General features: G+C 40.9%; 1 protein-coding gene across 2 annotated transcripts in view; it reads left to right on the top strand.

Moving 5' to 3' along the window:
- LOC139932421 (plasma membrane calcium-transporting ATPase 3) overlaps positions 1-22,819 on the top strand; it is a 37,029-nt gene that overhangs the window by 5,391 nt on the left and 8,819 nt on the right. Inside the window, exons 2-17 of one of the 2 annotated variants that reach the window (XM_071926190.2) lie at positions 5,329-5,526; positions 6,279-6,536; positions 7,946-8,071; positions 10,459-10,584; positions 12,665-12,703; positions 12,863-13,027; positions 13,941-14,155; positions 14,749-14,991; positions 15,087-15,328; positions 15,518-15,752; positions 16,949-17,128; positions 17,225-17,312; positions 18,007-18,113; positions 20,131-20,322; positions 20,681-20,894; positions 21,972-22,183. In XM_071926190.2, the coding sequence (XP_071782291.2) occupies positions 5,329-5,526; positions 6,279-6,536; positions 7,946-8,071; positions 10,459-10,584; positions 12,665-12,703; positions 12,863-13,027; positions 13,941-14,155; positions 14,749-14,991; positions 15,087-15,328; positions 15,518-15,752; positions 16,949-17,128; positions 17,225-17,312; positions 18,007-18,113; positions 20,131-20,322; positions 20,681-20,894; positions 21,972-22,183 (2,840 nt within the window). The remainder of the gene's footprint in view (positions 1-5,328; positions 5,527-6,278; positions 6,537-7,945; positions 8,072-10,458; positions 10,585-12,664; positions 12,704-12,862; positions 13,028-13,940; positions 14,156-14,748; positions 14,992-15,086; positions 15,329-15,517; positions 15,753-16,948; positions 17,129-17,224; positions 17,313-18,006; positions 18,114-20,130; positions 20,323-20,680; positions 20,895-21,971; positions 22,184-22,819) is intronic. The other variant, XM_071926191.2, reaches the window with a different exon arrangement.

The raw sequence follows: 22,819 nt of genomic DNA, 5'->3' as shown, positions 1-22,819 counted from the left end.
TACACCTGCACTTGCGAGAATGTATTTTTCCGTGATATTTTGATATCAAAACAAACATGCAGCCCATACGGCTTGCAGCAATTGTGGTTTGTGCTGCGATTTGCATGAAAAAAATACTGAGAAGACATTCAGGTTTCTTTTTCTTTCCCGGCTCAGCCATTACACACGTTGGATCTTGTGTTTGCACTTATGTATTTTTTCCCTCTTGCTTTGTCTGTCGCAATCTCTGTTTTCATTGGCTATTGAAAATTGCTGTTAAGATTCGAGTCTTTGATGAGCGCAAACCACATGATCATGCAAAGACAAACATGCTTGATCTAATCGTGACATTGCCGATTGGGATCATAGGAGAGAGATTTGAGTCTTTCACTTCCACACACATAACGATTACGGCTGCGACTAAACAACGCGACTACCCTGGAATACTGCCGACTCCCGATCACAAATCCTTGCCAAATCGGGCTTCAAAAACGTGTAATGTGTCCCAGCCTTAACTCGAATCTCTGAGAGTCCTGTGGCGAGGAAGGCCATCGCCATCCTTGCCGTCCAATCAGATTACACTTTTGTGTGACGTACAAAGAGCTGAAAGATGGAGATGTTAATATTGTGTGTGTCCGAGTTTCTAGAGTTGTACAATACAACATTAAAATGTTACGACAACCTCAGGGGAAAAAATACATAATATGATTTTAGCAATAGCAAAAACAATTTGGATGTCCCACCTTCCTAATATGAACACTTCCATGAAGATGTATCGGCAAGCCTCCCTGTACCTAGCCCTGTGCCCTACTTAACGGTGAACGCAGCTCAGAGGATCAAGTGTTGACAGCTTTACACATTAACTATGCTGTACACCTTAGCATGCTAATAATTTTTTCTAGTACTGTGAGTGAGTTAACACATGCCATATCCTATTTAATGTTATGTATTTTATTATTTTATCATTACATTTTAAAATGGTAACTTACAAAGTTACCTCCCTGTCACTATGGGTGTACCCCAGGGTTCGATCCTAGGCCCCACATTATTTTCTATATATATAAATGACATTGCTTGTTCTATTGTAGACTCACCTATTCACCTTTATGCTGACGATACAGTTCTTTATGCCACTGGTCCCTCCCCAGACGCAGTACTTATATCACTTCAGGATAGCTTCCTTAGGGTCTAACAGGCCTTCTCCACCCTAAACCTCTTGTTAAACACTACCAAGACCAAGGTCATGTGGTTCGGTAGGAAGGGTTCTGTGCCCCTTCCAGCCCGAGATATCGCTACCCTCGACGGGACTACCCTAGAGCAGGTCACTGAATATAAATACTTGGGTATCTGGCTAGACAGCACTCTGTCCTCACACCATATCAGCAGGTTACAGTCTAAGGTCAAATCTAAAATTGGCTTCTTGTACAGAATGCGCTCCTCCTTCACTCTTGTACAATGACCATTCTTCAAGTGTGTTCTTCAGTTCTCCAGTTCTCCAGTTCTTCAAGTGACACCACTGTGTCACTTGCAAAATACATCTGCTGCCTACAACACCCGTTCTACTCACCTTATTCTGTTGAAAGTTCCCAAAACAAATACCGTATTCGGTTTGTCGTCAGTCTGCCGCAGCCAAAGACTGGAACAATCTGCAAAAAACACTAAAACTGGACAATTTTATCCCCAAGTCAGTTTTCAAGGACTCTATTATGGACATTCTCACTGATACATGCAGCTGTTTCCCGACCCACTAATATTCCTTAACCCTTGCTTGTCGATTGCTTACTGTTTGTCCCATGAATATTCTTGCCTCTCTTGCTGGGGCTGTTTTGCTTTGCCTGTTTGTCTTACAGCTTGTGTATGCTACTCCTGTTCTGTTGTTGTATTGCCTGATGCTCTTTCCTGGTCATATGTTATTCCTGTTCTGCTGTTGTATTGCCTGATGCTGTTGTCTGCTAGCTACTTGCCCGTTGCTTGTGTGCTAGACCGTATGTCATTTATGTAATGCTTGTTGTCACACGTAATGCTTGTTGTGATTGTATGTAAGTAGTGGTGTGTTGAAAAAGTTTGGATGTGTGCTGCTGTCTTTTAATTTTTGACATTTCTTTTTAGCCCCTACCCCCCTCCCTCAAGAGGCTTTGCCTTTTGCCAGGTCGCCATTGTAAATAACAATTTGTTCTTATTTAAAAAAAAAAAAAAGTAACGCAAAGTGTTTTATTTTTAACCGTTTTTAATTTTGTTGATTTTACTTGTCTATTTTATATGGTGAGAGAGGCACTATAGTAGTCATTTTCTAATTGGTGTGTGTGTGAAGTTAATTGTTAAGAAAATAATTTGCAAAGTAAATGGCCTTTTTATTTAAAGGTCCCATATGGTGGAAAACAGGATTTCCCTTGCCTCTTTGATTATAAAGGAGTTGGATGTGCTATCTAAACATGGTGAAAGTATCAAAACGCACGGTCGCCAACTAAATCCACACAATCCATATTAGAAAAGCGAGCCTCTAAACGAGCCGTTTGGACTTCCGTAACTTTGTGGCGTCACAAAGGTTCGCTCATTATCATAGCCAATCAGAACTGAGTGGTCGTTAATATTAATGAGCCTTAAAGGCACAGCAACAGAAACGGCCTAAGGCTCAGAGAGATGCTGGAAAATGTGTGTTTTTGGTACATGACACCACACAAACAAACAGCTTTTAATGGACCTCAAGACATACAATAAAACTCTATTAATTACTCTATTAATTAATTAATATGGCTTGAGAAAAAAAAAAAAGATTAGTTATGCCAATATGCAAAACAAATTTTGATACCGCTGCCATGTCAAGTTTGAATATTCAGTATACGAGTTACGTACGTATACTGAAACTTGAAAACTCAAATGAACGATTACTTCCTCAAAGAGCGGGTTTGTACGTGAGATGTCTTTGTTTGTGAAGGTGTAATGTAATAGATTGATTTAGCCTACATAGAATTAAGCTTGAAATACTTGCATTGCCATCATTGACGGCTGTTCTGTGGCTCACTGTAGCCTGTACTTAATGTTAATGTACAGAAGCCATTTGTCTCATAGAGAGCTTGGCTTGCTCAGTGCCTGTTTGTGAGTGGGTGGGTGGGGGGAAAGATGACTAGCTGAGCATTGGAGGAGCTGCTGTCAGACTCGTTCAATGACCTTTGATGGGAAACTCGGAGTGGGAGGTTCCATTTACTTGAACCAGTATGTTCCATTTCAGACTCCGTATGTTTCGAGCTCCAGAAGGATTTGTTCAAAATGGTTCATTCGTCTTTTTCACCCGGCACTATCAGCCCAATATTCTTAATTTTATTAGGCCAGATTATATTTCCTCCCAGTCAGATGATATAAGATTACCACGGCTGATTAGTCACAGTTGAATTTCTAGGGTTAGGGTTAGGGCTAGTTTTTAACGAGGCCACATTAATTAAACATTAATTAAAACATTAGTTGTCGTAAGTCTTTGTTGTTTCAGATATTAAATGGAGAGGTGAGAGCACAGTGCTGAAGATTGTCCAAGCCATAACTTTAATTTAAATATAACATAGAGCCTACACAGGGCATATTTCCATTTTGTGCTTTCAGATTCTAGCAACCATTCTACTCTAATATGCTGATGGTCAAATGTTTAGATAATACCTTGATTGAAGTCTTGAAAAAATATCCACTGTTTTTTAGAGATATCAAAAATGTCTCATTTTCTAAAATATACATGCATGAAACTTTGACCCATGCGGACTCACATTTTGGACACTGATAAATGGCGACTTCGATGGCAAAGCAGTGAAATAAAGTAAAATGTTCTAATGACATTTTCAGTGAATTCTTTATACTACATATAAAATTACATAGACTTCTAATAATCATATCCCAGAGAAACATTCCGGCCTTAATCAGTTGTTTGTCGCTCATCCATCCAGCCATCCACTTTGCCCAAAATGCATCTCCCTATTGGCAATGAACTTTTATTATGGGCTCATGCATGATTACGTTTACTCTTTCCAAAAACAAAAGGCACATTTAGGATACCTGAGTCACCCGCAGCAGTCTCATCTTCCTCTAATGCCATGTTGGTGTCGCCTTCTTTTTCTGGCACAATGCCCCTAATTAGGGTTTCCCATTATCAAGGTGAGACATCCCCATGCCCCCGCAACACTGTTAACCTGAGTGAATGTGGATGTGGATGTGGAAATTATTCACTGCAATGTGCATCTCTGCTCAGAGCTAAAATGTGCCCAGAACACCACAACCAGACATTATAATGACACTGATATGAGCAGGATATGAGCAGGGCCAACACATGATGGATAGAAGGTCTTACAAAAAAAATTGTAGTACAAAATAGTCTGGACAAAACTGTTTAGGCAAAAGGTACAACCAGGTATTTTTGAAATAGAGGAGACATACGTTGGCAAATCCTGTCTCGATGAAAGGTCAGACCTTTCTATACTTATCTCTGCCCTTTATTCTTGGAATCCTTGATTGCTGAATTATTGCTCCCAGGGAGTAAGAAGCAAAGTCATTTCATTATTTTCTAAAGGAGTAAAGAGTACTAAATAATGAACCCAGCACCGATCATATCATCAATCTACTCTATAACAACTGAACCATTTCAGACAGGATCATAAAAGTTTGTGTGTAATTTCACAGTCCATGTCCCAGATTGTCCTTGAATTGAAAGTCACCACAATCAAAGCCGGATGCCCTCAATGTCAGTTATGTTCTTCGTCTTACGGTCCAGAAATGAGCCATGCTAGTGGTAGAATAGAAATGATTAGAACTAACTTAGCCTATGGCATATGATGTGAAATGATGTGATGAGAGAACTTGTTACTGAACCCTTTGTTAATATTTGGCAGATGGACTGGTTTTCCAGCCAACTCAACTGCTCTTGACCCTAAACAATACTCTGATCTTTACTTTACCGTTGAAAGTGCTGTAAGTAAAGTACATCACTGCCAAGCACAATTAATAAGAGGATATTTGCCTTGAAGGATGGCCAATTCAGCAACATTAACCAGCTGAGTTACTCTACCCAATTTAGAGTTCCTTCATTTAATAAGCACTTCATGGAGTGGCAATTGCATAACAGTAACCACTCTTGACATGTGGTAGAGGCTAGCAGCAAGGCACTAATGATGTCCAGCTAGCACACGCAACTTTGAAACAAGGACAAGCACAGGGTCAAAGCAAACTGCAGTTAAAAAAGACAGAACCCTAATTTACACCTTATGTTTTCATTCATTAGAGCTTCATGAGCACCAAAGACAAATAAATTGAAGTACGATTGTGAACAGAACCTTCTAACACCCTTGAACTCCCTTTGTATCCCCCACCAAGGCCTCTCAGACAATGTCGCCGACCTGGAAAAACGCACGCAGGTGTTTGGACAGAACTTTATCCCACCAAAGAAGCCCAAGACCTTCCTGCAGCTGGTGTGGGAAGCTCTGCAGGATGTGACCCTCATCATCCTGGAGATCGCTGCCATCATCTCCCTGGGCCTGTCTTTCTATCAGCCGCCTGCCGAGGAGAGTGAATGTAAGTCTGTCACTCCCTAACTTGCACTGCCAGCTTTACTGAGGGAACGTGAGCATGAAGATTGCTTTTGTTTCATTGACACAGAAGCTCAGGCTTTTAGCTACTCTTAAAATGGTCACCATCAGCTGCGGAGCTTTTACTTTCCCAAAATAAAATAAACTTGCCTTCAGTATAAACTACACAGTTCAAAGTACGAAGTTCAATGCAAATGTCTCCAATTTATTATGTTTGCGATTGTGTTTCACAATGTATGTCCCTGTATATTGATGACTGAATTGCATTGTGTATTGTCTTTGTCATTTTTTTTGGATGTTCCTTGGAAAAAAGATTTCAATCTCAATGAGACTGCCTGCTTAAATAAACCTTGAAAGCATTTGACAGATGGTGATGTGCAGGATGTGGTCAAGTTCAACACCACCCATACAAGCAAAAGATTTTCAAATGATGATATTACGGCAGTTTAAAAATTCATAACTCATAACTGTTTTGAACTGATATCAGTAAGATATTTAGGTCCTGATTTCACAAAACGATGCAGGTAGCAGCTATGGACGACTACGGATATCGTCTCAACTTTTGGTGTCTAAATGTTTGCCAGAAAGGATAAATAGGATAAATATATATAACCCTAACCCTAACCCTAACCCTGTATCAAGAGATGTTTTCAAAATAGCCTCATGTCATATTCCTTCTGAACTTGCCTCTGCTCTCTCTTTGTCTAACCCCCCCCCCGCCCTGTTGCCTTTGAGCAGCGTGTGGAAATGTGGCGTCTGCAGCGGAGGATGAAGGAGAGGCGGAGGCCGGCTGGATCGAAGGGGCGGCCATCTTGCTGTCGGTCATTTGCGTGGTGCTGGTGACAGCCTTCAATGACTGGAGTAAAGAGAAGCAGTTTCGCGGGCTGCAGAGCCGCATTGAGCAGGAGCAGCGCTTCGCCGTGGTTCGCAACGGCACCGTCATCCAGATCCCTGTGGCGGACATGGTGGTGGGAGATGTGGCACAAGTCAAATACGGTCAGTATGACAAAGACAAAGACACTGACCCAACTATGTTTTCAATGACCCTTATTCAGAAAACTCAACTTTAACAGCTTTGTGGTGCGCAAAACCTGCAGCTTGGTAATTTGAAATTGTTCTTAAATTGTCTGGAGCTGTGGTTACCGTTACAGAGCCATATTACTGCTGCCTTACTCTCAGCCAATGAAAATCAATATTTTAATTAAGCATTACTTATGTAAAAGCCACCCTGACACTAGATATATCAGAATGGCAGAAAAAGGCAAAATTCTGTTTAAATTCAATGTTTGCCAGATTTTTAGCTGCAATCAATAGCTACTATAAGTCATTCTGTTGGTCAGTAGGGTTGGTCCCAAAAACGTAAAAAATCCCACTGCACATATAGAATCTGACTTCCTAACCCTAAAACAAACCCTAACCCTAACCCTAGTTTACATCAGTAAAGATTCCCAACTCCACTCCACTCTTGATAAGTTGGTCTACAATTTTATTTGGAGGAATAAATCTCATGTAAAATGGCATAAAATGGCAACATGCCTGGATCAAGCCACATAAGTATGCAGTTACAAATTAAGTGAAAGAAGACTGAATTTGAAGCATGTGTGCCCAGCATACATACAGTATAAGTTAAGTATACAGTAAGTATAAGTATAGCTTTGCCAAATATACAGTTATGTTCTATTCATAATGCACGTACAGCAAGCTTACTGTAAACTTTGCACATACAATTTCCAGGTTTAAAAAATTGAAAAAGACAGAACCCTAATTTCCACCTGATGTTATTATGCTGCTTTTCCCACTTCCATCCATTCTTGGTCCCACCCACGGATGTAATGGAGGGCAAAGCCATCAAAATTCTGTCTACCCACCTTGTTATCTGCAGTGCAATAATTTGCAGGTGCTATAAGTAAGATTTTTCACCATAGCACAAAATGACTATAAAATATATATGCGGGGATTAATAGCGTTATTGATCAATACCAATGACTCAACGATTACTTTGCCAGGTGCTGAGATTTCTGGCTTTCAAAACTCACTTTCTGGCCTGTACTGTGTTTTGGAACAAAAACTCCCCACCCAATGGAATTTCAAGACACCCAACCCCACCCGACCTATTGGCATTTTTACTGGCATTGCAACACATTTCTGCTACGAAGGCTAAAATGTCTGGTTCTCAAGCCAAAAAAAATGACAAAGCAGTATTACTACTACAGTTTTTTACATTATATATTACCTTCTCGCTATGTTGGATGTCTGTTCTAGTTACCTAGCTTACTCTTCTCTATTGTGAAAATGTGACTTTATTATTTGTATGAATGACAGGGTGCGTTATGATGACCATGGCTGTATGGGTCATAGGTTACCCACTTTTCTATTTACCACTACACCCCTGTTCCCTCATCCAGGTGACCTGCTGCCTACTGATGGGATACTGATCCAGGGCAACGACCTGAAGATCGACGAGAGCTCCCTAACTGGAGAGTCTGACCATGTACGCAAATCTGCGGACAAAGACCCCATGTTGTTGTCTGGTGAGTTGCCATGGTAGAGCCAGACCCCAGGCCGGTTCCACCACGTCTGTTTTAGCTGTGGCATGGCCATGGATGTGCATATTAGATTTGGGTATGTTTTGTACGTCTGTACTCTATAACCCTAACCCTATGCTATATATGGGTTTACCCTATTTCAGAGTATTTGCATGCCTTTATGGTTTGCAGTGTATATGTATGTGTGTGTGTGTGTGTGTCTACATATATGTACATTATGTGCTCACTGTGAAAACTCAGTGACTGATGAGCTGTCCCAGTGAGTTTTCTGTCTGGTGTGTATTTGTGTTAATAATAGGATTGTCATAATGGAATTGTGGCTGCTGGTCAGCTTCCTGAAGCAGCAGGTCACAAAGTCCATTAGACACCCTGGGGATCACAGCCATCCTCAACCTAACCCCGACACACACACACACACACACACACACACACACACACCTGCTATGCTATGCCCAGCCTAGTATCACTCCACATAGTGTATGCTAAAGTGTTAGCATGGAGCTTACTATCACTCAACGTAGTGTACGCCATGCATTGCTGATGATATCACATTTCACCATACTACGCATGTGTAAAACGGGAGCACCTGCTAAACGAAGTTGCTTTTTACAAATTTTTTACTAATGTAAAGATAGTCTGGATCTCACACCGCTATCCGTAGCTTAAACATTACAATGTTTTTCCCAAATGAAATAAGCCTCTTGCAGAAAAAAAGGTGGTCTGAAGGTGAGACACTCCCATTGACTCCTAGCCAAAAAAAAGGCAGTCAGGAGACAGAAATAATCAATAGTGAGACCTATCGCTTCACCTGCATACTGTCTGCTACTATCACTTAACATAGTGTAAAAGTGTTAGCAGGGAGCTTCTATCACTCAACATAGTGTTAAAAAGTGTTAGCATGGAGCGTACTATCACTCAACATAGTGTTAAAAAGTGTTAGCATGGAGCGTACTATCACTCAACATAGTGTTAAAAAGTGTTAGCATGGAGCTACTATCACTCACCATAGTGTATGCTAAAGTGTTAGCATGGAGCCCCGCAGCCAAATATCTACCGGGGATGCGTGTGTGATTTTGGTGTCTATTTTCTCATCACTTAACAGATAACTTGACCAAGACAATCTATCAAAAACTTACTGTATTCCTATAAGACCTTGGAAAATGCAGTTTTATTTTCTTGGTGGTGAACAGAGTTATGAAAGATGGTAGGACATGCAGTGTAAGTCATGTAATTTACACAGTAGGCTGGCAGCAGGCTACATGTTACGCTCCTTTGTCTTCTGTACCCACCATTGCTTGAATTCCCCCGTTATTCACGGCGAGAGTATTTTTGACATCAAGTGTAATTACACAGTGAGTTACTCACCGTTCCAAAGTCATTACCCAGTAGAGTGCCATAATTAATGGGAATATAATGGAGGTCTGTTGTACAGAGCTAATTAGATCACAGAGGGAAACACAGGAAGGTGACCAAAGTATTTATGAGTTAGAAGGAGGCAGCTGCATTGTGTTATTTCCAAAATGTTGTATATCCATTAAAGGAAAAAAATAATCTCCTGAAATTCAATAGTCATTATCTCTGGAGCATACAGTCTGTGTTTACATTTTGTCAGACAAACATTTGAGTTGCCTATTATCCCTCTTTAAAAAGTACAATGCTTTATTTTTACTTATGAGACAAAGTTTACTTTGTAGACAAAGTTTACTTTGTCTCAGTCTGACTAAGTTTAGTTATGTTTCTGCTGCAAAAATCATGTGTGAAGTGTTAGTGTGGTGGAGAACTATGAAGACCCAATTCGGTTAAATCTTTATTAGCTCATGAGCTAATAAAGATTTAACCGAATTGGGTCTTTGATTAGGAGTTACTATTAAAGTTATGTGTTAAGATCTCTGCTTACTAAGTAGGTGATTAGGGTTAAAGCTGTTAAAAGTTGTTGACTATATGTGATGATCATCACATATAGTCAAATCAGAGATCTTAAAATGACACATAACTTTAATAGTAACTCATAATCTGCTTAATTTTAAAGCCAACAATCATTTTGAGTTTCCAAAAATCTCAGTATGGAATGAAAATATAATTTAGAAATATCCTACAGGATTACAATTTTTAACACATAATCTTGTATCAAGTGCTCTTTTAAGAAAATTGAAATGTTTAAAAAAAATCATGTTTTTCTTTTCTGTAGTGGGACTACTTTTTTGTTTTCCCGTGTCAAGAATTATAATAAACATTTTAACACTTAATAGCATCCTTTTAAAACATGAAAGCATGTTTGATCTCAATTTTATGAATGCAAAGCGGCATTCAGAATGTATTTCAAGTACACTTAAATACGTGTGTGTGTGTGTGTGTGTGTGTGTGTGTGTCAGGAACTCATGTGATGGAGGGCTCAGGGAAGATGCTGGTAACTGCGGTTGGGGTCAACTCCCAAACTGGGATCATCTTTACCCTGCTGGGGGCCGGAGAGGCCGAGGAGGAGAAGAAAGACAAGAAAGGTAAGGAAGAATCACAATCAATGACAACTTACAACTTTGTTTTTCCTTCTTCTTTGGAAACCTGATACTTTATTAATGACCACTGTTTTGTCTAAATAGCCTGTGAGCAAAGTGGAGCCTTTAATAGATGGAAATGGTTTGATATGTTTTTGGGAAATAAGTTGTTAAATGCAGAGTGTGTTGTAAACATTGTGGCTACCAGTGAAATGATTGTGTTGAGTATGATAACAATGACTCATGCAATATTATGCACCGCTCTTATATTTCCAAGAGAGCGGTTCCAAGCCTTAATGTACTTTATGAATTAGAGAGAGAGGAGGAGAGTGGAGGCTTGCTGTCATATCAACCCTTCCCTCCCGCCTGCTCCCCTTGATGTGAGCAGAGTGCCAGCTGTTTAATAATTCTATCCTGTAAAAGCACTGCAGTCTGCAGAGCAATCAATAATTGAATGGAAAGAAGGGAGAGCAAGATGGTGCCGGGGTTGCATGCAGAGAGGATGCCACAGTTTAGAGGACAGTTAGAGAACGCGCACCAGAGACACAGCCATGTTTTATTCACCGCTCATTCTTTTCATTTTACGTTGCGTTGCTTGTTTTTGGTCTTTTACTTTGCTCACACTTTGAGTTGTTTTTCTTTTATACCTTTTTTGTTTATATCTGTTGTCATCCCCGACCCATCTGAAATGCACAAACCACCCCGGCCCCTGTCAGAGGGCAATAGTAACTCAGTCACGCAGCAGCAGCCCCCAGCAGTCGAAGTGAAACAGAGCCGCGTCAGAAATGGTAGGTGTTTCCCTTATGACTGACTAATGCCTGGTTCACAACTGAGTCTGTCACATTCTGCAGACGTCATCTGCAGCACAGTGTTGTCCTCAGCTGACAGAGGAAAGTGAAAGTTGACAACGCCCAAAACACAACAAACAAATACATTGTACTTTACTTTTTCTGCTACTTAACATTAAAAAAATACATTTTGGAGAGAGGTTATATTATTCCTTAAAGCAAAGTAATAGCCTATTAAACACACATGAGCAACTACGTAATGTTATCATTGTCACCAAATCATCATCAACATTTTTTCGGAATTTAAAATGGACAATCCAGTTTTCTACTGTAAGATATGTTTTATTAAAAGAAAAAAAATTAAATAGCTTATGGATCTAGTCAAGCATATAACTTCCAGTTAAGTTAGCAGACTGGAGAAAACCCGAGTTAGATTTTTCCACTGTATCCGTCACTCTGCTGCCAACAGAGGGGGCGCTGCATTATCGCTCCATCAGAATTGTCTCCCATAGGGATGAATGGACTTCTGCTGTACTGTAATGTAACAGAATAGTCAGTTGTGAACGAGGTGTCAGATTGGTGACAAGGTTCATTGTAGGAGCCTCCCAAGTGTGGAAATAGTTAACAAGTCAGGTTTTCTGTATTTTAAGGGCCTTAATTCAACATATTTTTTGGAATGCATTTCAGCAATCCATGTTGTATACTGTTTGGCAGTAGAAAAAGACTAAACCTTTTGATGGTACTTATTTCCTGAATATGTTTCCATGCATGGAGAAACATCCATTACATGGAGGAAATAACATCAAGGATAATATATAAAGAATTGAGAACTACGGTAAAATTCCAGATAAAATGAGCTTGCATAGATAAGATAGCTACAATAATTACAGTTTTCTCATTCCAATCTGTTGCTTTTATTTTGCCTTCTCATCTTCTGTTTTTCTACCCATTTCCTCATATGATTTAAGTACCTTCTATATGTAATGTATTATTTAATTCTGTGATTCAGCCATGGCTTATTCAGTCACCATTCAATCAATTCAGGGGTTGAGTGAAATCCAATATTGAGGGGATGTGGAAAGGGGTTATAAGAGTCAAGCATTATTGCATTGCCAAATAAAATATTGACATACGAGCAAACGTAACAAACAGTACAACAATAGAAGTAACTTCTTAAATGTTTCTAAATTTGAAGGCATCTAGTGAATTGAAACTGAATTGAATCTAGTGAATTTAATTGATTGTGACCTCTGAGGGCTCAATTTAAAAATGCAAATTACCCCCTTACTTATTCTCAGGCAAGCCGGATGGGACCCTGGAGACCAATCAGAACAAAGGTAAGCATCGTGATATTTCAGTGTCAGCTCAACATTTCCTTGAACTGAAAAAAGTGTGGCATAGACATCAGTAAACAAATTACTAGTTTGTACCAGAAGTAGACCGGCCATGCCGACTGGTGTCCTTCCAACTACTTACCCAACTTTTCGTCACCCAAGCCAAGAAACAGGATGAGGCCGTTGCCATGGAGATGCAGCCCCTGAAGAGCGCTGAAGGTGGGGAAGTGGAGGAGAAAGAGAAGAAGAAGTCCAGTGTGCCCAAAAAGGAAAAATCGGTTCTTCAGGGCAAGCTCACTAAACTGGCAGTGCAAATCGGGAAAGCAGGTGAGGCAGATTTAATTTGACGGCTTTACCTGTTCCCCTTCAAGTCCGGGATGTTAAGTTGTGTTTGTTTGGACTTCAAAGGCAAAATGGAGTAGTAGTTGAAGGGTTAGGGGTCAGAACAACTGACCTCAAAGGCCTCTCTATGTCGAGTCATTAATAAACTTAAACCTCATAAAATCATAAAATTAACATTTACATCATAACCTTGCCATTATAGTGTTCCTCTGTTGTATTTATGTGCACAATATTACATAAATGTGGTGATAGTTAAAATTATTTGACTTCTTATTCATTTCTGAATTCATTTCTTTCATTCATGTAATTTTTCCCAGGTAGCGAGACAGAATTGGGCCAACAGTGGAATTCAGCTTGTAACCAACCATGAATATGTTGGGCCCAATGACTGTTTTTTATATTCAGATTGTTAAACCTTAATGTAACAAATTACAATTGTTTTTCATTTTTTTATTTCAGTAATTATTTATATAATCAATATTCTCTCTTTCTATGAAATTTGTAATGATACATTGTTTACAAATTTGTATTTCTTGAAAAGAAAACAAAGCAGATTCGTAGAAAAAGATCATCTATAAAAGGCACATTCCTGGGAAAATGAGCAGGCTAGATGAAAGCAACTGGTAGTTTTGCTTATTCTGTAATAGATTTAAAGACTTAGTGACCAATACAGTAGTTACATTGAATTAGTTATTTAACAATGTGGAGAAATTTAAGAGCCAAATGTCTAAGTAAAGGCCGTGGCTTTTTGCTGTCCAGATAGAATCAGCTTTGCGATTTCTATTTATAGTAGCTAATTCCATTCATGCAAGAGCACCCTCCCTGCTGTATGTGTTTTTTATCTGTGTTATGACTCATGCACAAGCACCTAATTGCAATTGACCTCCATTCCTCCTAGGCCTGGTCATGTCTGCCATCACGGTCATCATCCTGGTGGTGTACTTTGTGATCGAGACATTCGTGGTGCAGAGCAAGGTGTGGGTCACAGAGTGCACGCCGGTCTACGTTCAGTACTTTGTCAAATTCTTCATCATCGGTGTCACGGTGCTGGTGGTGGCCGTGCCAGAGGGCTTACCGCTGGCTGTCACCATATCCTTGGCTTACTCTGTAAAGGTGAGCTATTTTTGTTCAGCTGTTTTGTGTGTGTGGATGGGGGTGACTCCGCTCCAAAGAGGTAAATCTGGAACAAGGTTGTGACGTATGCACAGTATATTCAGCTTTACATGGGTGGAGGCTTCAAGTGTAAACGGTGCACTATCCATATCAAATGAACTCAATCAATTAGACTAACTGGTTTGTCCATATACCTCCAAATATAGAGCAGGTGTGCTTCCTCTTGTGGACCTTCTTGGCTGGGTGCTCTGCTATCACTAAAACATGAAGAGAACAATGGAGAACATGGGATAGCGGCACTCCAAAAATCCAGAACTGAGACCGAGTCTTGCTGTGTTCTGGATTTTTGGGGTGCCACTATCCCATGTTCCCCAGAGCTCCTGCCCCTTTTAACCCCTAGTAGTAGTAGTAGTAGTGGTAGTGGTAGTAGTAGTAGTAGTAGTGGTATTATCCTGGGTTTCAATAGGGCATTTTAGTGTTCCATGGTCTAAATTCTGTTTCAGAAACCTTAAATTTCTACCGTGCCAAGAATAAAATTCTGGCGGAAACAACAACCAAAAATATTGGTATTTTGCCCCTGTGTATGCCTTTAGAAAATGATGAAGGACAACAACCTGGTGCGCCACTTGGATGCCTGCGAGACTATGGGCAACGCGACGGCCATCTGCTCGGACAAGACGGGCACGCTGACCACCAACCGCATGACGGTAGTTCAGGCCTACGCCTGCGACCATCACTTCCGCGAAGTCCCCGACCCCGACCAGCTCAACCCCAAGGTGCTGGAGATGCTGGTCAACTCCATCTCCATCAACAGTGCCTACACCTCTAAGATTATGGTGAGAGTTTCCTCTATCAGACCTAAGGAGGGATATGAGGTAAGCATCTCTCATCATCTCAGTACCATCATCTGTTTTCTGTTCTTCTTCCCTAGCCACCAGATAAAGAGGGAGGCCTACCCAAACAGGTGGGCAACAAGACAGAGTGCGCCCTCTTGGGTTTAGTCCTGGATCTGAAGAGAGACTACGCCCCCATCCGAGAGCAGATTCCCGAAGAGAAGCTCTACAAGGTCTACACCTTCAACTCTGTACGCAAATCCATGAGCACCGTGGTGCAGCTTCCCGATGGATCCTTCCGCCTATACAGCAAAGGTGCTTCCGAGATACTGCTCAAGAAGTGAGTGAGAAACGCTGTTTTTTTTGTACCATGTAAAACATTTGTATTTGCTTCTCATTTCAGAAGGTGAAAGTATGGTGAGTTAAATGCCAAGAGTGATTAGCCTGCAAGCGGACCACTTGCCATTGATTGCTTTGGGTTTTGGAGTGAATCTGTCTATCATTAATAGCCTGTACTCTATGTTGCAAGATGTTCATCGGTCATGGCGGCGGGGGGCGAACAGCGGGGTTTCCGTCCACGTGACAAGGACGAAATGGTCAAGAAGGTGATCGAGCCAATGGCGTGCGATGGCCTCCGGACCATCTGTGTAGCCTACCGGGACTTGCCTTCCAACCCAGAGCCCGAGTGGGACAACGAGGCCGACATCTTGACCGACATGGTTTGCATTGCTGTGGTGGGCATTGAGGACCCTGTCCGTCCTGAGGTAGGTCACAGTGGCTGTTACGCTTTGTTACACTATGTGGGTCTTAAAGTTTCACTTAGCAAGATTTTTATTTAAAAAGCCGTCTTATCAGTTTAAATCACAAAGTGGGGCTACAACAGAGAAGAGCGTCCCATCTACACTAATTGAGACACCATAGCTTCCCCCGATTTGCCCAAATCATATTCTATGGTCACTGGCAAGAAATCCTCTCAACCCACAGCAAGTCACAAAGTCTTCACTACCTCCTCCCCCACCACACACTAAGAAGTTTACTGACATCACCTTAAAGGATTTCTGGGTAATGAAGTCCTTCAAACTCTCAGAAATTCAAACAGTTATATCCTGCTGCTACTTGGGGCGGCCAATTTGTGAAGTTGCCTGGGGCAACATTAAAAATGTCTTAGCACAAAACTCATCATAATGAAACCTTGCCCCGGTTTATGTAGTGGCAGTGGGAGTGATAAATAAAATAAAGAATATTTATTAGCTTGGAAATTTAAGAGGCACTTCTGTGCCTTAGTGATTTGATTTGAACAATTGCCGCCCCCTAATAAATTTCAGTTTGGATTATAACAGCTTAGTCATCTGAATGAATTATGAATATACCTTTCAGATATGTCATGTATTTATTGTTGTCACTGCAGATGAGGTGGAAAATCCCCCTGTGCCTTTGCCTTATTACAAACTTTCAAATAAATCAGTGTTACTACCTGCTCCTCCAAAGTGCATCCAAAACACTCTTTACATGCTTAGTTTTTGTCTCTTAGTTTTTGGATTGTTTATTATTTAGACAGAAATATTGTTGATGATGTGTTGAATACCAGTTTTGCCATTTCCACTCATGCAGTGCATGTGTAACATGGTTGATACTACATGATTTAAACCCCTGAACATTCTTCATTTGCTGCTTGAATTGGATGCTTTTAAAGTGGTGGAAGACACTGCATTTTGAACTTTCATGGTCATGTGATCCTGGTGATTCAGGGTTCAAGCCATGCCAAGGGCAAGTACTGAATGCAAAGTGCCTGCCAGCTTCAGTGGCCATTAACTGCAGTGGTGCCATGACCCAGAACGCAGGCTAATGATATGATGGAGCCCATGCTATGGCAGTAAAATGCCAAGCCAAATGGATTTTGTGACTGTGTCCCCCTATAAGCGTAGTCATGACGCTAATATTTCTCCTTCCTTTCTCCCAGGTCCCAGACGCCATCAAGAAATGCCAACGGGCAGGTATCACAGTGCGCATGGTGACAGGTGATAACATTAACACCGCACGCGCCATCGCTGCCAAGTGTGGCATTATTCAGCCAGGCGACGACTTCCTGTGTCTTGAGGGCAAAGAGTTCAATCGACGAATCAGGAACGAGAAAGGAGAGGTACACTAAGAAATGTGATTCTGTATGCCAAATTACATCGTTCCAATACATTTCTTTGACTAACACAAACTTATACAATATTAATGTTCCAAACAGATTGAGCAAGAGCGCATTGACAAGATCTGGCCCAAGCTGAGGGTTTTGGCTCGGTCCTCCCCCTCAGACAAACACACTTTGGTAAAAGGTGGGTGTTTCCAAGCCAGACCTGCACAAGTGGAGATTAGTAAATGGTAGTTGTGTACAGGAGAAAAACCAGAGGCAAAAGTGTATTAACTATGGTAGTAGAATGAATGAATGTGCTTAAATGTGATATTGTTTTCTTTGTTTTTTAGTCGTAATTTTATTACTTTTTCTCACTTGACAACTGAGCCAGTAATACAAATACAACACCCATTTTATACATCCTGCATCTGTCATTAATCCACACATTTACTTTCTTCATATTCTAATATTTGCCTCATTTGTTCATTGCATATGTCTGTCTACATGTCTATATATTATTCATTCATTATATATTATGTCTATATATTATTCATTCACTTTTGTTGTCTCAGTAAGTTCCACTAGTGTTATGATGCACACCCTAGATCCATGCTGTAATTTCATATATTTCATATTTTCCATTCTTATGTTTGTGTGATTGCTGTGCCAGCAATCATTCTACTTGATACTTTCCAGTGTGCCAATTGTCAGTTGTGTTATGTTACTATATATTCTAATTCAGTTGTATTTTCCCTTGCTGTAAATTGTTCTTTGCTGTTGTAATGATCCAATTCCCTCATTTGGACCATTAAAGTTTAATTTAATCTCATGAAAAATATCCATGTACTCCAGGTGTTGCCATGGGTACAGTAGAAACACTTCTCATTTCCTTGCAGGTATCATTGACAGCACAGTATTAGAGCAGCGGCAGGTTGTGGCTGTGACAGGAGATGGAACAAATGACGGCCCCGCACTGAAGAAGGCTGATGTTGGCTTTGCCATGGTAAGAGTTCCAGACAGTGTTTTCCATTAAAGGCCCTTCACATTTCAACAGACTCTGCTACAATGTGAGAATATGACCCAAATTTATAACTCGGTTGAGTCAGTCCACAAATCCCTGGCTCATTTTAGACAGATGTCACAGCTGTGGTAGGGACACTGGTCACGTCTTTTTTTCCTCAATTTCAGTCTCTCCTCAGTCTGACAAATTACAGAATTCTGCATTGAAATTACATTTTGAGTGATTTTATCTATTAGCCATTCACTCAGCAATTAATGCTGAGTATATGTTGTTTTGTGTGGTAATGTTTATGTAGCAGTGAGTCTGTTTACCAAACTTAGTGTGTCATAATGTTGACGAGTGTGCTCAGTGTATTATTTTGTCTACTTTCTCACATTTAGAATATTTATTTATGTCCACATAAATACAAGGTACAAAGGACATAAACACTATTAATGCAATCAGATATTGGGTCAGTCAGTTACAAAAGTGCCTGATTGGCAGCCACATTGTTGCGTACACACAAGATGAAAACAGTGGCAGGTCGAGGGATAACAGACAGAATCTACTTCAAGGATATAAAAAACAACGCCTTCTCCATATTGAGCGGCTACCAATGATAGCAGATACTGAACAATACCTCGCTAACTGCTTGGCCCTTCTTTTAGGGAGACCAGCCATCTGAAGGCCCCTCACAACTAGCTTGTGCACATGACCCAGGCTGCCAAATATGAAAACTAAAAGTTTACACTTGTAGCCTAGCTGTGAAATGGTCTGCTCCAGCTGTTGATATTTCAGCATCTTAGTTAGAAAGGCTTCCTCTAGGCTGTAGTCAAAAGTACAGCCGACCTCTAGAACGAACACCTCTCTAAGATTTTCATTGACAACAACAACATCGGGAGTGTTAGCTGTAATATTAGAGAACACTTCTGAATCCTCACTACACAGACTGAACATGCTCGGCTTCACAGCAGAATGCTTATACAGCATTATAGAAGACCTGAAGATAGATGTGATATCTTTTGATATCAGATCCACTATTCTGTCATGCCTACATATGTAAAGCCCCCTGTATACATGGCAACCATTTAAGATGTGGGACATGGTTTCAACTATCTGGTCGTGACCATGGTGTTTACAGTAAGGAGCATGACTGTCAGGAAGCCAGATGGAAAGATTAAGCTTAGTTGGTAAAACCTGTAATCTTGCTTTTATAGTGAAGATGACAATGCTCTCATCTATAGCTACACTTTTGAACACTGTGTGGGAGACAGAGTGATCTGCAGCAGGGAGACATGCTAGCTTCCCTTGAAGTTTCAACTCAGTCCAGTGTTGCCGTTGTCTCTGTTGTTGCGCCCTCAAGAGGTGACCTCGGGCATTTGTTAGTGGAAGTTGATGTTCTGTTCCACCGACATTTACAGTTGCTCTCACAGAGATACTGGGGTCAGATATAACCTCCTCCGAGACATTTACTGCCTCGGAGTTAGACCCTACCTACCACACACACACACACACACACACACACACACACACACACACACACACATACACCTCAGGATGTCACTTCCTGGGACACCTTTTAAAATACTTTGCAATGCTTATGATGATCTGATAAATGATGTTTGCTGGTTACATTACAGTTTAGCTACTTGAAGCTGTTGCATCTGAAACAAAGTGCAGGTCCTTGCCTAATTGTGAACGTATATGCAAAGTTTGAGCCAACTCGGATCAGAACTGTGAGAATTATTGCTGTGTGACACACACACACACACACACACACACAGAGGGGCAATTACAATACCTCCCAAGCTAGGGTTGGTAAACTGTTTCCTCTTCCTCTAATTTGGCTAAAAACAACCCAAACTTCCCGTTGTGAACCCACAATACATTGCCACTCAGAAGGAGCAGACATGATGAGGGGGATGATGACTGTGATGGTAAAAACGAATAATCAGAGACAATAACATAGTGTTAGAGGTTAGAACTAGTCTAAGGGAACCTTATCTGTGTCTGTGTTTAGGGCATTGCTGGTACGGACGTGGCCAAAGAAGCTTCCGACATCATCTTGACTGATGACAACTTCTCCAGCATCGTCAAAGCCGTCATGTGGGGCAGGAACGTCTACGACAGCATTTCAAAGTTCCTGCAGTTCCAACTCACTGTCAATGTGGTGGCGGTCATTGTGGCCTTCACTGGCGCGTGTATCACACAGGTAACCATCATGTGCATGAGGCATTTTCCTGGAAATAAGTCAGACCTTGGCTTTACAGCAGAGTAAGTCCTGCTGCAGTCTTTCCCTTAGCCAGAGGAGATTCTATTTTGGCTGAATCTTAGATATGTTGAGTACCCAGATTACACTGGTGGGTGAGTACCACAAGACTGGGAAGATTTGCCTTAGGCTGACAGGTAGATGTTCTTACTCAGCAGTTAATATGTATCCTCCCAAGTCAATTTGAAAACATTTGCATGAATTCAGACTGTGTCCTTAGATGGGAAAAGCCTGTTTTCACACTGACACCATTCTTATGACTGCTTTTAACCACTTCATTTCTCTCTCTCTCTCTCTCTAGGACTCTCCTCTGAAGGCGGTCCAGATGCTGTGGGTGAACCTGATCATGGACACCTTCGCCTCATTGGCACTGGCCACTGAGCCTCCCACTGAAGCCCTGCTCTTGAGGAAACCCTACGGCCGCAACAACCCTCTCATTTCCCGCACCATGATGAAGAATATCCTGGGCCATGGTGTCTACCAACTGGTTATCATCTTCACCCTTCTGTTTGTTGGTAAGTGGCAATGGAGGAGATGGTGGAAATGGAGGAAAATAACAGCTAAGCTTAAAAGCACATTCTGAAATATCAACAGGTAGTAGTATTTAAAACTTTTAGTTTGGAGGACCACTTTATTGTGATTTTCAGTCACAAAACCAATGTGGTGGGGTTTTGTGTAGGGTGCATGGACCAGTACCATCTCCTAAAATAAAGTTGCATCAATAGACAGTTGCTTGGGTGTGTTGGATTGTTCTTTTCTTCACACTGGAGTCATGGAGCTCCTTCAGACAGATGACAGTCAAGCACCCAGCTGCCAGCTGTGCAAACAATATATTGGTGCTTGTCCTCGAAGCAGGAGGAGGTGGAGGAAAACCTGACTATGGTGGAAGATGTTGAGAAACATTTGACAAACATTATTGAGCTATGGAATTTACAGAAGAGGATTAGGGCCACATATGAAAATATTATTTCTAAGAATAAAGTTAGAATTCTGAGTTTAAAGTATCCGGCATCTGGACAGGAGGCTGGTGTGGTTGACACACCTTTTCAATGTTGCATGGATTTCCCTTTGACATATTAAAATGACTCAATAATTAATGAAATCAAGGTATGAGAATGCATGAAAACAATCCAAAATAATGTTTGTTCATCAAAAACATTTTCCTGTGGGAGCATGACCCCTGACCTGCCTAGATGGCTACTTTTTCTCTTTGGCAGGCTGCTCAATGTGCTTGTGGAAAACACTGTAACACACCTATCAGCCAAATTTCCACTATACAGGATTGTTGGGACACAGTGTACCCATCTCTTCAGCAGTATATACACCTCCTCCTACCACTGCACTATGGCTAATCATCTAGCCTAGGACATTATATTTCCAGTATCTTTAGATAACAAGTTCTTCATAATGAGAATAATTTGGGGCCCATTTCAATCTTCCTTTTGGATCCTTACCAAGTCTTTGAAAACCACTGCTCAAAATGGATGATGCATGTTTTAAGTGAATTTGATTTTACTTCTTTCATTTCAGTAAGTGGATTGTCTTTGAAGGCCTAAATGGTTATTGTGGTCTTACATCATTTCCCATCTCAGGAGAGAAGATCTTCAACATCGACTGTGGACGCGATGCACCATTACATTCCCCCCCCTCTGAGCACTACACCATCATCTTCAACACATTTGTGCTCATGCAGCTGTTCAATGAGATCAACGCCCGCAAGATCCACGGGGAGAGGAACGTCTTTGACGGCATCTTCTCCAACCCCATCTTCTGCAGCATCGTCTTCGGCACTTTCGGGGTGCAGGTGAGCCAGAACATAGTGGATTTGACCTTTAGTGTAGGCCACCTGTAACTCTGCAGCTCAGTACAGGTGTGCTGTGTAGATGTGGCTGACTTTTCACTGAGTTATTGGCAGATTACTGATTGGTTTGCATTGCGGTATAGGTGAAGTGTGGAACTGCCCCTAAATTACTCAGTCTGTAGCAATTTAAACCAAGTCTCAAGCAAATTACACCAAGTCTCCAGCAAATTAAACCAAGTCTCAAGCAATTTAAACCAAGTCTCCAGCAATTTAAACCAAGTCTCAAGCAAATTACACCAAGTCTCCAGCAAATTAAACCAAGTCTCAAGCAATTTAAACCAAGTCTCCAGCAAATAAAACCAAGTCTCAAGCAATTTAAACCAAGTCTCCAGCAAATAAAACCAAGTCTCAAGCAATTTAAACCAAGTCTCCAGCAAATAAAACCAAGTCTCAAGCAATTTAAACCAAGTCTCAAGCAAATAAAACCAAGTCTCAAGCAATTTAAACCAAGTCTCAAGCAAATGAAACCAAGTCTCAAGCAATTTAAACCAAGTCTCAAGCAAATTAAACCAAGTCTCAAGCAAATTAAACCACGTCTCAAGCAAATGAAACCACGTCTCAAGCAATTTATGTTGAATT

The sequence above is a fragment of the Centroberyx gerrardi genome, chromosome 14, assembly GCF_048128805.1.
Source record: "Centroberyx gerrardi isolate f3 chromosome 14, fCenGer3.hap1.cur.20231027, whole genome shotgun sequence".
Taxonomy (NCBI): domain Eukaryota; kingdom Metazoa; phylum Chordata; class Actinopteri; order Beryciformes; family Berycidae; genus Centroberyx; species Centroberyx gerrardi.
This window is presented reverse-complemented; position numbering and strand designations above follow the sequence as displayed.